At 46.4% G+C, this 17348-nt stretch overlaps 3 protein-coding genes and 2 non-coding genes across 13 annotated transcripts in view; 1 reads left to right on the top strand and 4 right to left on the bottom strand.

Annotated features, from left to right (window-relative positions):
* Nucleotides 1-14385, bottom strand: part of LOC120956700 (ATP-dependent RNA helicase glh-2) — a 376118-nt gene extending 361733 nt beyond the window's left edge. The window contains exon 1 of the mRNA XM_049608605.1: nucleotides 14375-14385. The gene's annotated coding sequence lies outside the window, so the exon portion shown is untranslated. The remainder of the gene's footprint in view (nucleotides 1-14374) is intronic.
* LOC120955580 (voltage-dependent L-type calcium channel subunit beta-1) overlaps nucleotides 1-17348 on the bottom strand; it is a 100421-nt gene that overhangs the window by 22207 nt on the left and 60866 nt on the right. The window contains exons 1-2 of one of the 9 annotated variants that reach the window (XM_040376590.2): nucleotides 3371-3799; nucleotides 2048-2723 (exon numbers count right to left, since the gene is read on the bottom strand). The exons of 6 other annotated variants lie outside the window; for them this stretch is intronic. In XM_040376590.2, the coding sequence (XP_040232524.2) occupies nucleotides 2048-2119 (72 nt within the window). In that variant the 5' untranslated portion in view covers nucleotides 2120-2723; nucleotides 3371-3799. Of the gene's footprint in view, nucleotides 1-2047; nucleotides 2724-3292; nucleotides 3800-17348 lie in introns of those variants that run through there. 2 more of the 9 variants (XM_040376589.2, XM_040376588.2) reach the window with 2 other exon arrangements.
* LOC120955667 (ejaculatory bulb-specific protein 3-like) overlaps nucleotides 1-17348 on the bottom strand; it is a 322541-nt gene that overhangs the window by 7698 nt on the left and 297495 nt on the right. The gene's annotated exons all lie outside the window — the stretch shown is intronic.
* On the bottom strand, nucleotides 6036-6108 carry Trnak-cuu (transfer RNA lysine (anticodon CUU)). Its single transcript has one exon. It is a non-coding gene; the product is annotated as a tRNA-Lys (tRNA).
* Nucleotides 9405-9477, top strand: Trnak-cuu (transfer RNA lysine (anticodon CUU)). Its single transcript has one exon. It is a non-coding gene; the product is annotated as a tRNA-Lys (tRNA).

The following is a 17348-nucleotide window of genomic DNA, read 5'->3' on the forward strand; positions in this document are numbered from 1 at the left end:
ATGATGTCAACGACAATGGCGACACAAACGAACGGCCATTTGGTTTGAACCTGCTGCATCCCCTTTCGGTCGACTGTATATGCAGATGCAGATGTCTTGCAAAGCGACAAATAATGCAACCCTAAACTGCACCACTTTGGAGATTCCTTTCTTTCCCATTTCCCCCTCCCCCAAACGGGGCTTGTGGTTGAATGAATGTATGCATTACTGCAGCAAAAGGTTGCAAAACATGTATGTATGTTCTTACTGGTTTGATGCTCGGTGGCTTGAGAAACGTAGCCATTTTGGGACAATGGGACTGAAGGGCATTTGACTTTTATGGCTCACTTTACCAAATAGATAGAGCTAAAACACACACACACAGACGCAAACTTTCTTGCTGCAATGTGCTCCGGCGATAAAAACGCGTCAGTTAAACTAATCCAACATACAACAAATTCCCATTTCACCGTTTCGAAAGTTCGATGGAAGCCCTCCCCCCCCCTCATTCCGAGCAGACAGCAATCATCAATGGATGGCTCCAGCGTGGCTAAGGCGGCTGCCCCAGAACAGCACCAGAACAGCAGTGATTTACATTTCGAAGGACAATTGATTCGAATTGTAACGCACAGCAGGACGCGTTTCTTGGCACCGGAATCGCTTTTCAGCGAGCTGCTTTTGCATTCCACATACGTCGCTGCGCGAGCGAGGAAGGAGAAGGAGAAACTCTCCATTCAAGGCCAGCAAAGCAGCTGCCGATGGTCAGAAAACGTGACAATTTTAAATGGGACGTTGTTGGAATTCGCAAAAAAACAAGTGTAATATTATGGGTGAAGAGGCTCGTGGTCGAATGGTCGAAAGCAACAAAAAAAGGGATGACTCATCGCCGAGATTAAATAATGACGATGCGCATATGCGTGCTGTGTCCCAAAAATCAGCGCAGTGCGTGCTGTGTGTCATAGTGTTTTACGCTGAAAATGAAGGACGGCTTTTTCATCTCCTTGTATGGGCCTTGTTTGAATTACTTTTTCACACATTAACGTGAAATTGTTCATAAATAGACGCTACAGAAGCGGACCACTTTTTCATGTCCACAATTGCACACAATCCAGTCGCACAAAGAGCCATCATCTGCGGGACGGAGTTTAAAATGGTACGACGGAATGATTGCGTCAGTCCCAGGCAGCGGCGTGGGAACCGGCGAGAAAGAGCTAAAGTGCATCATCGAACAATCGAACGAAGCTTCCACACCCACACGCGTAGGGATTAAGTCCCACCCCAACCCTTCCTGGGCTCCCGAGCCCGAAGGAAGTGAATGTTAAGAGTTCCGTTTGCCAAAAGTCCTCTCCCGGCTGTCCCTTCTCGTACGCTTAGTCCCATTCTTACGCGAGCGTGTGTTGTGGACAAATTCGAGGACATGTTTCAACCTTCGCTTTTTTGCTTGCTCCTTTCATTCACACACCATCAAGCTTAGCGGAACGACACGAACACCCACACACACATACACACTCTCTCGCATGCACTGTTTTGCAATTGCACTTTAGCTTGTGCAGCGTCCTTCTCCGTCCGGGTGCCCGCAATCATGTTGGGAAACGAGCGCAATGGCATTCCCGCAGCTTGGGGTGAAGGTGGTCGGTGGTTGGCAGCTCGAAAAGCATGAATGAATTTCGAACCGTTTTGACACCCACTCGAGTCGAGGCGACGGAAGAAAGGGGGCGCAAAAACCCGACACGCTTTCCACACTTTGCCTTTTGATTTGCACCCCCACACACACACAAAGCTTCTGACGGGTAAGAATTGAGTGGGGGGAAGAAAAGTCACTGCACACACTAGTCGGTGCAACGATCGCTCTTTGAACCTGCGATAGAACGGACACGGTACACAAACAGCTCGCTTACTGTGTGCTGAGTGTATTGGTTACCTTCGCATTCACCTTCGCATACATTGGAAGACATTCGCTTCACAGTGCCGACCGCGAGCGACTGCGAGTTTTCATAATTAATATTTTCACCTGGGCATAAATATTTCCTCATCCTCTCATACACTCCCTTGAGCTCCGTTTACTTACCCGACGCTTTCGCATGAAGGGTGGCTTGTAGGTGGTATTGTGACGCTTGTGGTGGTTTTTATGCCGCAACATTTTGATGTGCTGTGCTTTAGCCTATGTAGCCCTGCGTACTGTCGAACTACGATCGTTACTCACCACCACCACCGCACCTTTGCCCCTCCGGTGCAGAAAATAGGACAGAAACACACGCAGAAACACACTATTCGCCACTCAACGCGTATCAAAATTCACAAATATTTTCCCCCTTCTGCCTGCTTTCCCACACGCTTCCCTTGCACGGTTGTCACTTTATTCTTGTTGAATTCAATGAGGTGGACGAAAAATTCTCGCAAAGTGCGAGGAGGAAAATAACACACAAACACAGGCCGCAAATAAAACGGAGGGACTTGCGGTGCGTACACATGCACTCACTAGCTCACGAGCTCACGAGCTTCAAGGCGCGACATAATTTCAACAACCGAGAGAGAACAAACCGCACAGATAATGGGTATATTTTTGTGCCATTTAATTTGCACCATCTTTCGCATTCGATTCGGTAAAAAAAAACTTTCGTTGCTTGGGGGTTTTACACTAACACTAACACAGACAGAAACACATTCACTGGGTGATTTTGATGTGATTTGAGCGGCGGAGGAATTTAGTTTTCAAACGAATTGAACGAAGAGCTTAACTGTTGCTGCAGGGGAAAAGATGACGAATGAAACCAAATTGCTGTACTCAAATATCGGGAAAAACCTCCCGTACAAACACACACACACACTCACACACAGCCCAAGTGGTGGATTGTAGCAAATTGTGCTACAAAATCATCACAACGCTGGTGGCAAACGAAAATAACTGACAGCGAACTGTTCCGCCTTCCGCCACCGCTAGGGCAGAAACACTTTCACCCGGACAGGTCGTGTAAATCGTGTGCCCGATCGTAATACATACACACACACACTGCACACCTCAACAACGGCAACCACCAATGTCCGGGATGGGCACAATTTCCATCAATGAATTTTTGATCATCTCACTTTCGATCCGCACTGCTCGCACAGCTGCCTTGATCCACTTCACGCCACCATCGGTGCTGGCGAGCAAAAATCATAAATATTTCGCCAAAACTGTGACCTTCACACCGTGTGACAGCGTGATCACCTACACTGGCGATCGGACACACACTAATGGGGTGGAAATGGTTTGCAGCTGGCACGTTGAACTTTCGATCATTTTACAGGAAGGAGCTCGCATTTTTCATACCTTTTCCGCACTAAGCGTGAGATTAAAAGCTTATTGCTAACACACAGCTATTCCTACACTTCAAAACCACCAACACACAATGGAATGATCATTCCAGCACCATTGCCCACACTGCACTCTAAAAACACGTTCGACGGCTGTTAAAGGTGGGGCGGGAGAAAAAACAGGCCCAGCTTCAAACACGGCCTAGGACAAATCCGGTGGATCCGGTGGACACAAACTGACCACCGCCACTGACCGGGGCTTGATCGGCTGCAAGATCGAGCGTTCGGCGGGGGCCGTTGAAAGACCCAGACTGATGTTAAAAATAAAACTCTCGACCCGACCGAAGCCGCCACTGAAAGCCGACGCCGTTGCCCTGACCGTCCCCGTTCCGCTCTTCCGACAGACCACGGACCAACACACACGCAAACTCCCGCGGGCCGAGTGTCTGTGACGGACGTGGATCGTCTTTCAAATTTGCTACCCCGTGCCAATTTGACCAAGGCGGACGCGCACAACGACACAGCGACGACGCTGCGCGGTGAGTGAAACGATCTTGCGAATGAGCCGAGATGGATGGGTGGTACTGTCGCGCCGGGTTGGATTGGAAGGTCTGAGCTCGCAGTTGGAAAGAGTGATTGAGCGACAATTGTGAGATGAATAATATTTTGAATTATTATATTTCATTTTCAATGTGTTAATGCATATTTATTCCAATCCCGTCGTTGTGTTATTGGGACGAAGGATGGGTTGTCCTTCTAACCATAGCCACTCATAGATAGTCATCCAAAAGAATAAAGTTTTGGATGAATCGTCCAGAGTTATTTGGTAAAATTATAAAGTATTTTGTATGGAATAGCTAAACAGTTTTTGCAAATTAAACATAAACAACTTTCGTTACAAAATATAAAACCAAACTCAGTTTCAACAACACCCCTGTTCCGAAGACGAACCCTGTACCGAACTTGCGTACCACTTGCAACAGATGTCGTGCGGATTGCATACTTTATTTTACCCAATCTCTCTCGGGCGACGCTAGCGCCATCTGTTAGATTTCCTGCAGTACACAACAATCGAGCAGTTTGAACAGTCGAGCTGTACAAACCGGAACAAATTCTGAATATTTCAAAAAAAATTGTATTAATTAGCTCATAAATGATGTTTTTGATGGTTGGCAATGAAATAGGAGTCGGATTTGTATGTATTGCAGTTCATGTAAAAAATCGCTTTGTAATTACATGAACAAAACATCGAACACTAACACATCCTCAACGTAATGAGATAACCCCGATGATCCCGCAAAACTGTGTTGCGAATCTTTAAATTAGCAAATTGATTAACTTGACACAGCAAAAACTCGTCCGCTCGAAAACGGTGTAACGAACAAGTACGAATAATCTTGCTTTTTTGTGTTGATCTTGTTTCTACCACTCTTTGAACTGTAATAGTGATGACTTTATACACGCTGAATCTGCTTGCAGCACAAAAAACACACACTACGAAGCGGAAGGGTGAAAAAAACAGCAACAAGACAAACAAACACGATCGCTTCGATACGGAGCGGAGTGAATTTTTGGCAAAGAGGTGCCAATTTGACACATTTAATTAGTGGCATTAGCCGGGTGGCTTTGCTGGCGGAGAGGTAAGTCGAAAATGTGCAGCAAGCAGTACACCTTGGTTCGGCTGGCGTTCGTGAAGTGATTATGTTAAGGTGAGCAACATTTTTGCTCCGTCATTACTCCGTCTGTCTCCGTTCGTCACAATAAGAAGCTTTTTTTTGTTATTTTTGTTTGCAGAGCGAAGTAACAACAAGTACAAGGAATGAAGGACAGCAAAATGAGCCATCAATCTCAGATCCAGCGATTGTGAATATTAGGGTATTGATGCATCAAATACGAATGCAGCAGAGAAGTGCATTATGGCGTCATATTTTAAGTTATGATATCTCTAAGAGATTTGATTTTGCGAACTGTGATTAGACTTCTAAGTAAACTGACTAAGCTATTTGAATTGAAATTAAACTTTCAATTATATTTGACATCTATAATAATGACTAGTTCTATACTCTTCTAGTATCTAACCCGTGTAGTGAACATATTAAACCGATTAAACAGAGAATAAAAGTTATTAAACAGCTGAAACTCCTATTCTATTTCCGTCCACACTTCTATATTTACATAAGTTACTATCTATAAAAAATAAGCGTATTATGTATATTATCCGCTTAAGAATAATTGAAGAAGAATATCGAAAAAACAACAAACACAGCAGCCGTCAAACAGTAAATCGGAGCAACGTGAATATCAATGAAAAGTGAATAATCTTGGCTTTACCTTTGCTCGCGCCCGTGTCGAGTTCGCTTAGTACAACAGTGTTTGGACTTGATCGTGCGCTTGGGGAAATACAATAGGTGCGTTAAGGGGGAGGAAATGGGTGGAAATCAGTATTTCCTTGATGAGCTCTCTAAATGAGAACAGTTAACAGTTGCTTGTAGAACGGATATATTAAGCAAAAGTTGTTACAGAGAGAAAGATGGCACTTGGGGGTTCAATGTTGATTAATCCAACTGGGTACGTAGATCGTTAATGTTGTCCGACACTTACCTAATAGAAGAAAGAAGAAAAGAGAAGAAGAAAAGACATGATATTAGATAGTGTTAGTATTATTTAATACATTTATTTGCATTCTATATTGAAAAGCTAAATCAACTAGCAACTATGAATACATACAAACTGTGAACAAAAGAGATATCATTACCGTGCGCCCAACGTGGGGCTCGAACCCACGACCCTGAGATTAAGAGTCTCATGCTCTACCGACTGAGCTAGCCGGGCTGTTAGATTTTCCACCCAGCGCGGTACAACATTAGCCATTTTACTTTTCCCAATTTCACTTCACACACTACCGCGCACGCCCTCGACCGTTGAAGATCGTTTGCGCCGGCGCGCGCCTGACCGTATAGGAAGGGGAGGCAAATACCGATCAGTACACTCCTACACCTCTCGCAAATGCAACCCACTCATCCTTCCGTAGCAAAACAAAAACGGCGACAGTATACCAGCTAAGTGCAATCCAGGTTCGGGTTCAGTTTCTTCTTTCCCGGAAAATGAGACACGGGAATAGTTGGGAAATTGTTTGAAATGCGAGAAAAAATGCCAGTCCCAAAAACCACGGGACATGTGAGCGTGTGTACTATATTTAGGGTAGTAGTAGTAGTGTGGAGCAAACGTACTTGTCCCAGCATACGAGTGGGTGGCCAACGGTGAACCTTAGTCCCTAAACAACAAAACACACAAACTACCAAAACTCTTCAATGCCAGTGCGTTGCATTTTCGGTATGCTGCAGGCGAAAGTGAGATTATTGTATCGCCCTAGAGAGCTTAGTTTAATGCTTTTCAACTTTTGAACAGCTACCAACACATGTAACACTGAGTTTCGTCGAGTTTGTTTGAGTGGATGTTAAACTTGGATAAAATGATCAAATAATTTACTTCATCTTTATTACTTTCACAAAAACTCCAATACCTTTTCCCAGTAGGTAACATCTACTCTTCACAAGAACAGTAACCGAAGAGAAGATCAACAACACGTCGTTGCAATAAGTGCATCCGAAGCGACATGCGTTCGTCTTACATAAGAGTGTACTTAATTGAATGAGTAAGGCCTCCCCCGTCGTGCGTCCACTGCGCTTTCCCCCTGCGCCGTATGGAAAATCACAACCAAATGTTCTCTCCCCTTTCACCGTATGCTCGAGTCAAGTCAAACGTCGGGCCAAACCCCATCCCGGCAACCGGCCACCAGTCGACCACCGAAATTCCCGTACCCGAATTTCCCCAAAACACTTTGACTGCAATCACCCCCCCCCCCCCTCCCCCCCCCCGTAGTTGGAGGAAAATCTAAGCCTCTCTTGCCTCTATTTTTGGCATCATGTCCGGGGCACGTTCCGGCCGGGTTAGCCCATCTTCCTCCCTGCTTCTCCGTTGCCTCTCTTATTGTGTGGTATGAAAATCGTGATCACATTACATTATCCACCGATGCGTGTGTGTGTGTGTGCTTGTGTGCATTTGCGGTGCATTCGGTGAGCGGTCTATGCACATGAGAATAATGCCCCGCAGCGTCACGGTGGCACGTGCTGTCATCGATCATAAAATTTCTCAGCTGTGTGCTCCAGCGGGAATGCACTTTTCCCCCGTGGAAGAGAGAGAGAGAGAGATAGAGACAATGCGATTTGGTTTGTGAGTTCACTGTGCTTCACCAATGGCAATTTGTGGTATGTGGATTCATTAAATGCTTGTTTTTCAATGGTTGATGGAGGTAAAAATCAATTTGCAATCTTAATAGAGAGCCCCCGAAATGGTGAGCTAAAAGTGCATGAAAGTAATTCCACCTTTAAGTCAGAGCTCTTGAAAGGATGCGAATAACCAAACCACAGAAACCGCAAAGAAAGAAAAAAAAGCAATCCTAAGCACCCGAAAACAACTATCTGCCCGCGCTTAAACGGCACCGAACAACAAGTCGGAAAGTCGAGTTTTGGTTTTGCAAGTTGATTGCAAGCAACAAAAAACGTTTCTCTCAGTGCCCAAAAAGTTTCGCCCTACGTCTGTCTGTTGGTCCATCAAAACTCCTGCAGCTCCGTGCGCAAGCAGGGACCAACCGAGAGCGGGCAACAACCACCCGCAAAAGGAATGGGTTTTACGCAAGCAAAAAACCAAAACGCAACGATACGCGGCAGAACATGCTGCAAATTTCGGGCGAGCTGAGAAAACAAGCATGAATCATTAATCTCCTACCGCAGACAAGACTCATAAAGATAATTAAGCAATTTCGGCGCGTTGATCCTGCTCGCCCTGGGGTCCGGTTTTGCGGCGCGAAGTGAGTGCACCGAAGGAACAAAAAGTGCATTTGCAGGAAGCATGCATGAGCTGGCTTGCGGTGCAATTCAGATTGAAGGTAGTGAAGTCGGACCCGTGCACGCGCTATTGGTCTTCTCTTTTTTTCTTCTTCTTCTGACCGAAAATGGATCATGTAGCAAACATGCGTGGGTGGGTGGGTAAGCAGCAAAAGCAAAGAGTTATCTGGAGGCTTATTTTTCATGTGTCGTTATTTTTACCTCACTCGAATTCGTTATTTTTCTTATTTTTAAAACACGCCTTGCGTTTACCCCTTGCGGGAAGGGCAAGTAGCAGTAGCGTTCCTAGTAAAGCATAATAAATCGAGCTCGATCTGTCTCCCATCATAAACGGGAAAGGAATGCTTACACACATCCTCTCCCCTCCGGCACACTGTTTGATCGTGCGCGTACACGAGCGTGCTCGTTTTCAGCTGATCATGATGACGATCGTTCCGTTTCCGCCACCGTCCGGAAGCTCAATCGAGAAACGGGCCCCCCCATGCAATGAAGCGCCATCCTCCATCCTATCTCTTTCACACATGTATTCCACCGATGGAAAAGAGGAAAAAAAACGCTTGTGGTAAGCAGCATCTCTTAGACGCATGAATAAATCACCGGAAAAATTAAAACAAACCACCATCGGCACGACTTTTCTTCCGTCGTTCGTTTTCCCCTTTACCCACACACAACGCTCCAGGGTTTTTAGTGACGCTGTTTATCCACTTTTCCGGTGAAGAGGAAGAGGAAAATGGAAATCTACACGCCACTGTGTAACGATCGGTAACGCTTTTTTCTATTACAGAATGCGGGATGGGAATATGAGTGAGTGTTTTCCATGGTAAAGAATTTTCCACGTTCTCGTTCACTTTCGCTCCTCGCCGTACTCACGCACACGCACCGACTGCACAGATGGGGGAACATGGTCGTGGTCGGCCCGGCGGTAAGTTATGGTTATGAATTTTGAAAAATCTAGCACGTGCTTGAAGATTGCGCGCCCGGTAGTGATGAGATTGGTCTCCGGTACGCCGCCCGGGCGCCAAGTGCTACTTGTATGGGTTGCAGTAAACGAACGGAAAGAGAAGTAAACCGATCGACCGTGGGGTATGGGGTGGTAAAAGAGGGAAAAATTCCTTTGCAATCGTAGACTCATAACATGAGCGCAATGTTGTTAGTTATTTATTAGCAAACGGGAACGAAGATTAGCTTCATTTGATAACGTCGGTAATGGAAAGAACAAGTGCCCGGCTAGCTCAGTCGGTAGAGCATGAGACTCTTAATCTCAGGGTCGTGGGTTCGAGCCCCACGTTGGGCGGTGTGAAGTGCTCTTTTTGCAGAAACACAACAGACAACATTAGATCAATAGACGACGGTGATGATAGCATGTGGGAAAGACATGAGTATGTGTTAAGGGATGATCTATTTCTGTAACGATTGTTTTGATCTGTGCTCTTGACAACCCCTCTCCCAATTATAAAAATCTCTATGTAAACAAGACAAACAGTGTGTGCAAAAACTACTTTAAGTGCAAAAGTAACTTCCAATAATTTGTTTTTAAATTTGCTTCTTTTCTAACAGTCTCACTAGTCTCAGTACGTTTGTACCTTATCTCTTGGTGTTTCGATCAATTCCTATCTCACTACCATCAAACAACACTACGCGAACATCCTGCTACTACGGTGCGCTACATTCGCTCTAAAAACACGCATCCCCTCCCCTCCCTTCCACCGGGACACCAGCCACCATCAGTAGAAAGATGGCCGGCGGGCAACCACTACGGGACAACTACTACACCTTGGGGGATGGGGAGGGGTGCGTTGGCGCAGCATTGGACATTACCGGCATTCGGTTCACCCTGAGTACGAATTTGTCGTGACGGTTGGCAGAGCTATTGAAGCCTCCCATAGCATTGTTTGCGCGGTGTATCTGTAGGTGTGGGACTGTACGTGTCTGTTTGTGTCTGTATCGGGCGTAGTAGGCATTTGGGAGAGCGTAGGTAGAAGTAGTAGTAGTAGTAGCAGTAGCGTACTAGTGTTGGCACTTATTGGTTTGTCACTAGAATCGGAGAAAAACAAACAAAGTAAATAAGAAAAAAATGAAAGTATCGGGTAGCAGTAAGCAAAATAATGGGGCAAAAATATGACCTAAAACGGTTTAAATATTAAACGGAGCTGGTCGATATTACTGACTACTACAACACAAATACAAAACATACAAAAATGAAAACGGCATAAATGAAAGGAAAGGCGCAAAACCCCTGGCAAGACGAACACACTGTAGATGTGATGGCACAGTGGGAGGGTGCATAATGCATTTCACACACAAAAAAAAACAAGTGACACGAAACGAGATGATGTTTAGAGCCTTGTTTATCAAAGGAGCAGCCCCTTTGCCCTTCAACCCGCGCATGTCATCACCCTTGCGCGCACTTTCAACACGAATGCGGGACAAAAACGGAACACAAATGTTGCATTAATTGCGAATCTTGCGGCCAATATAATAAAATGAATTATCAAACGGCCGTCACCACCGACTACCGGCTTTTTTTTTCTCTCTCTCTCTCTCTCTCTCTCTCTCTCTCTCTATCTTTCTCTCTCTCTCTCTATCTCTCTATCTCGGTGTTGTTGCTACCCGTCCCAACGACCACGGTAGACGAAATATTTTACACATTAATTACACATCTCCTCGACACACACTGCACTGGCGCAGCCCGTTGCAGGAGAGTTTCGCGGGTGCGAAAACCCGACGAAACTAATGGCTGCCATTACTTTTACGGAGTACATGTTTCGTCGAACATAAGCGAGTGTCAGTGTGTGTGTTTTTTTTTGTGGATCTTGTTCGGGGTTAGCTTTGACGGCCCTAGGCTGGAGGTCTTTCCGTTCGAGCGAGAGTGTGTTGTGTGCTGTGTGTGGATATGCCTTCCGATGGGGCCTTCTAATTTAATTAGAACCATCTGTACGCCGCTCCAGACGACACTCCAGACACACACTTTTTTCGTTCTTATTTCGTTGGCGTCCCCCACACCCATTCGGTATGCATCATTACCGCGTGCTAGGAGGTTTAGTAATTCGAGGAAGTACGGTACACCATTTGACCGAAGCTCATGAATCAAACCAAGCGCCGGGGGGACTGCTGCCGCCACCACTGCAGCTCATAATATTGATGACGACCTGGGAGCTAGGATGGACTGCAACCCGAGCGAGCGTTGAAGCGTTGGTACAGCTGCAGCATTTTATTACTCCCTTAATCAAATTAAAAACACCCGTAATCGAACCCGCACGTCCGGCTGAGGTAGTGCTAAAGCAACAGGATGCACTTGATAAGCGTTAAAACTGTCGGGACTGGCTCGTGCGCCGATGGCGATCTTGCGGCGATCTTCGCGAGTTTGTACTCCTGTCTACGAAGCCGCCAATGCAACAGCATAAATTAAACGATGCGCATCGACCACGACCGGCTTCTTCCTCAAAACCCTCGGTCAACATCGTCCACAACGGCAGCAGCTTAAGCAAAAAACGAGTAAACAACAGACCCCACTAACCAGCTGTGTGTTAGATTAGACCCATTTGCCCATCAGCCGGCTCGTGGCGGTGGTGGAGGAAAATTTGATCCACAAATAGCCCAACGCGATCGCGTCCCACACGGGGCACCCTTCCACGCGAAAGGGCATTGTTCGGCAGTGGGCAACACAAGGATTAAGAGCAAAAGAGGCATATGGGGGGGGCGATGTTCAAGACGTTTACCCCTTTTGCTCAAAAGCCACCCGCTCCCCGATCGAGCGGCCGCCTGAGGGGGGCAACGCGGCGAACCAGCTAGCCGCATCTAATCAAACCGGTCGAGGCTCGTGCCATCCTTTCGCTACAGCGAAGCCAAACTTAATCGCTAAAACGGGCGACCCAAGCGCAGCACAGAAAACATAACCTATAATACTATGCTGCTTTTGGCGTGGCGGCTGATGCCGATGCACAGGTTAGCCTGGCATTAGAGCAGCGAATTAGAGAAGCGAACCCACTGGCGGCAACAGCAGCAGCAGTAGCAGCTGGCTGAATGCATAATTTGTTTTCTGGTGGCAGCTCTAGTTTTTGCCGCTCCACCCATGATCGGAAGGCAGGACTAAGCCGATGCTTTTTTTATGCTGCTGTTGTGTGTATTCGGAGCCATTCGTTGCAGGACATGATTTCCTAGAAATTGGCAAGCTTGCCAGGGTCCCGGTGATCGAGTTCGGCGCTTTAGCCTCCAGAGCTAGAGGCTTTACGAGGGAATTGTTATTTATTTATGTTGCCTTTGCAGGCGATCAAACATCTGCAGGAGGATGTAATCGAGCGATCGTAGTTGAATGGTGCATCTTGCGCTGGATATTGACCGGCTGCACGGGTATTTCTGTGGCGTCTGGGGTAATTTGATGACTTCAAATAGATGCTTTTTCGTTAAATGGTTTTGCTCATTAAGAGCTGTTGTACGAGGCTTTTTGGAGATCAGTATTCTTGTGTATTTCAAGGAACAAGACGCCTAAAACTCTAACTCAGCATTAGACAGATCACTCAAAGGGTTAATCTGTCATTACCCTTTTACAGTACATCAATTGTACAGAGCGTATCAAGCATCCGTGTCTAATGCCCACTGATCCGTCAACTACGCTGTATTCCAAAAAGGAAGTGACTCCAGATCCCTTTTGCCGTCTGCAAAGACACGATCTGATGTGATCGTTCCTGCGATCTCCTTCGGTGGGCATGGATCGTTCATCATTTCAGCTGCTGTACGGAGGGACACAAAAAGATCATTTTGCTTGTCGTTGCTGCCACTGGAGACCTTCTGCAAATGGCACAAAAAAACTGATGCACTCGTATCTTTAGCAGCGCATCGAAGACCTCGACACTGGTGGTACGATCGGGCTGGAGCAACAACACTTAAACCGACAGTACATACGAATGCAGTGAAGACGTCTTACTTGCGCGTTGTCGTCAGGTCCGTCGAAAAAAACAATTCGTCATCCACGTTTTCGGGCTGCCCCCTAGAAACGGCTTCAAAACAATTCCATGTCCAGACGATTACAATAACGCCTTTTTAGGCGTTTTGGAACCCGTTGTCTGTCATTCGGTTGACTTTAATTTCACAGCAAAGCTCGATGCCAATCTTTCAAATCATTATGCTACGTCTTATGGTCGGTCTGTTCGCCTGTCTTGTTCGCCTGTCCGAGCGAGTATTTCCCTTACTGCCATGGGTTAGATTTTAATTCAGTTCCATTTGTCGAGTTCCACGGTCGAGCTGCGGGTGCACCATGCAGTGAATGGTAGTTGTTGCAATTTGGTGCGCACCCCACGTCACTTCACCCCTTTTCCCGCTCTTCCGGACGGCATGGTTGTGTCGTCTCTTTCAAGGTCAATCATCGTTATGTTTATAAATTAACCAAACTGTATGTAAATCTTCTATGTATGGGTGTGCATGGGGTTGCTCCGAAACCAGACAGGGCATGTGAAATGTGTTATTATTATTCCCCGCCTTAGCGTGTACGCCTTATGGGCGATAGTAGCTGGTGGAGAAGGTCCCTCGACTCCTCTGCCAGACGGATTGGCTGGAGGTTTTCGGTTGTGAATGAGTTGTTTCAATTGTTGGAGCATAACGAAGGGCACTACAACGGATGAGTAGTCGTGCTGGAAAAAGGGTGCGTGGATGAAGCGGGAAACTCAATTGACGGGGGTTTCAAGTGAGAGAAGAAATGCACCAAATTGGAAGCCATTTTGGACTAGTTGCTGTGTGCATAAGTGTATCGACTAGCAAACCAGCAAGCCCATATTGTTGTTAGTTTGTAGAACTAAACCATTGGAAGGAAGCAGAATAAATGTTGATATAATTGATTTCTTTATGTGAAACAACTATAGCAAATTAATGAACATTTTAAACGTTCCTGAAATCCTACACTCAATTATCAGTCCACTTCCCAAACGAAAAGGCTTATAAAAAAGGAACACAAATTTTGCAACCCGTACTCTCGCTCCATCACCTCATGCTCCAGTGTTCATATTCATGCTTGATTGTTTCGGATACCATTTGGTTCCGTGTACGGTTTCGCCAAAAGCGCTGCCGGCCCGCTGATGGTTTGGACAGGAATAATGTGCCGAATATGTTCATAAACCACCTAGAGCACAGGGTGGGAAAGGGGAAAACGGGGGGCGAAAACTCAACAGCACCACTGTGGAGGGTTCGGCGTCGAAAAGACGATCCGGTGGTGGTTAGTTTGCGTGCCGAGTGAGTTTAATTTTTCTGTTTACCATAACGAAGCCGAACAAAACACCCGACAAATGGACGGGTCGCGAAACGCACGCAAATTGTAAGCGGGTGCTGATGGGACAGAAGTATTTAGGGGAGTTGTGGGGAAGCGGTAGGAACGCATTGAAGCAAATCTCACGAAAAATAGCGGCAAAGAAGGGCTGTGATAGGGAGTTGGGGGGATTGAAATATTCTTTCTCCTCCCAATTGCTCGCCTCCTTCTCCTGGGTGGGTTGTGTTTAACATTTCCGTGGCCCATCGGATGATTGTTTATTAAACATCGCTCATTGTGCAATCAATCGATGTGTTTGTGTGCACGAACGAGCTTAATATTAAAGAAGCTGATTGGATTGGGATAATGCCGTGAATGTATGTAAATAAATACAAACCAATCATACGTTGCACTGTTGGTCACACAATATATAGAGCACGTTGACACACTTTCGGGATCCTATCCTGAGGATTTGGTCGCCCCCCACCATTTGATTGTCGATTGTCTGTACCGTGTCCAAAACATCAATTTTCTTTTGACCTTGGGTGCGAGGAAAAGAGGAATGAACAAACTGTAAAATTTTACGCCTCCCAGCACAAGGATCATTTCCGCTCCCTCTTTGCACCGTTGAGGTTGAGGCTCTTGCGCTTTCGTCACATTCCTCGCACTCGTGTTACCGGGGTCCCGCGGAGGGATGGTGCATCGGAGCAAAAATGTTCCACTTCGTTCGCTTCCGAGAAGAGGCTCAAGGATAACGAGCACACACAACACACACACACACACGAGGCACCACACAAGTTTTGTCGATGCTTTCGTCGGCTGTCGCTCGATTTCCGTTCCGGCTTTCCTCTCTTCCCGCTCGTACCTCGCTGCAACGATTGCAATTTACAAGATCTCTCCCCTGTTTGCTTCATTTATTCCGCTGGCACAGGGCTCGGATGGTGGAATTTGGCGGGCGAAACCTACACTTAGATTGCATTTATCATCACACGGGGCCCTTGTTTTTGGGGCCGTGCGGCCGGTTTTGGGATGCTGCAGCTACCGAGATGCGCCAATATTTGACTGCACTTCAAGGACGAATCGAGAGTGGAGATGTTTGGGGAAGAATGAACGCGTTCGGCGTCATAAAGTGGATGAACAATTTCGGACGGGTTTGGTTGGGACGGAGGCTAAGCAGCATTTTCGTTCGTGCTCGCTCAGGGGTAGAGGTAGGCTGTTAAGTATTTTGGAGGAAGAAAAAAAACGCTAGGCGCCCTTTTGATGCAAGCGAAGCCCCTAATAACCGCTATTAGGGCGGCTAATATGATTAATAAAATCAGAGCTACCACCGTGAGCATCGGTGGCGAGCGAACGAGACAGATTCTTCTAGATATTAAACAGTAAAAGGCTTCCGCCTTGGATGGTCGATTTTCATCAATCGAATCGTTTCGTTTGAGAAACCGATAAATTGGGTGAAAATTGCAGCGGAACGGACGATTTGTTTGTTTGTTGTTTTTATGTGCAATAAAGATTTAATTTCATATTGGTGAGTTCTTATTGAGAAGATCCCGATCAAAGCGTGTCTTTGATGCACCGACGAGCGGTTCACGTACTTAAAATCAAAATAATTAAAAAGTAATACTGCTTCCAAGTACAATTCTACCGAACCAGTTTATCAGTTTCTGCAAAACATTGTCTTTCTAATGGCCACCCAGTTCCGTTCGGCTACCACGACCAGTGCATAAACTGACATGATGTACGCTTTGCACCTATAAAACCCATCCTTGCACCGATGCTGATGGATCGCTCGCTCTCCTGCGCTGCCGAAGTGCCAGTGACGAGCTCTAATTATTATATCAAAAGTTCGTTTCAACTACTTAAAATGAATTTCATTCCCATTCCCAACCCCAACAGCAGTGTGCCAAAACGAATGAAAAAGAGTGTTTGATATCGTGCCGTACCGTGCCGAGACGAGACGCATAATTTCACTCTAATTTAGAGCTGGAACCACCCTCCTCACCCTCCTTACCCCAACACACACAAACACACGTAAACACGGACTAATTTACTCCATCAAAGCCCCGACGAAAGGGCCATCGGGCGAGGGAAATCCATCAAAAACTCAACTGCCGTAGCCGGAACATTCAAACAACATGACGCATATTTGCCGCGTACGAACAAGGGTGGCAGCAGCGCAGATAAGGATCCACTTTCATTGGAAGGAGCTTGGTTTGGACTGCAATCCTCAGACTCGGCTCTCGTCATCTAATCGAAATCGAGAGAGAGAAAGAGAGAACCACCCTCCATCCCCCACACACAGAAGGATATACACTAACGAACCGAACAAAAAACCTAACCCTTCCGAGATCCTTTTCGTGCCGGAAATTACCGTTCCATGGATGGGTGTCCCTACGACTTGTGGGTAAGCAGTGAGCGAGAGAGCACGCAGACATAGCCGCCCAAACTTCCAACCTCCCTACTGCTACCGCCCACCCCAACTGCTGTAGAAGGACACAATCGAAGGACAGCTAACGGGGGATGGCGAAAATTGTGGGTTGTCTACAGAGTGCCGCAGGAAAATGAAAATTTCGTTGCGCCTTCTAGTGGAAGGGACACACGGAAGGGAATTGCGTTTTCGCAAACGCAAATGTACCGTTCGTTACTTGCGTGATGTCTGGTAAGGGTTCTACCCGGTGCTCCAAACACGACATGCGGAACGCATACTGGTCCCGTCGACCCCGTCCGTGATGTGATGTGTCTCGGGCCAGGGCTTTCGACAAACAAACAATCGCTCATTATCCTTTTTTTCCTGCCCTTGCTGTGCTTGCTATGCGTTTGTAGGCATCAGTGTCAAACGGAATGAGGATTAAACGGTCCGGATAATGTGTGTTTTGTTCGTTGGGGTTGGAAAGTGGAAAATGAAAGCTTATTAGTTGGTTTCTTTTCTTTCT

This window comes from Anopheles coluzzii, chromosome 3 (genome assembly GCF_943734685.1).
Source record: "Anopheles coluzzii chromosome 3, AcolN3, whole genome shotgun sequence".
Classification (NCBI taxonomy): Eukaryota; Metazoa; Arthropoda; class Insecta; order Diptera; family Culicidae; genus Anopheles; species Anopheles coluzzii.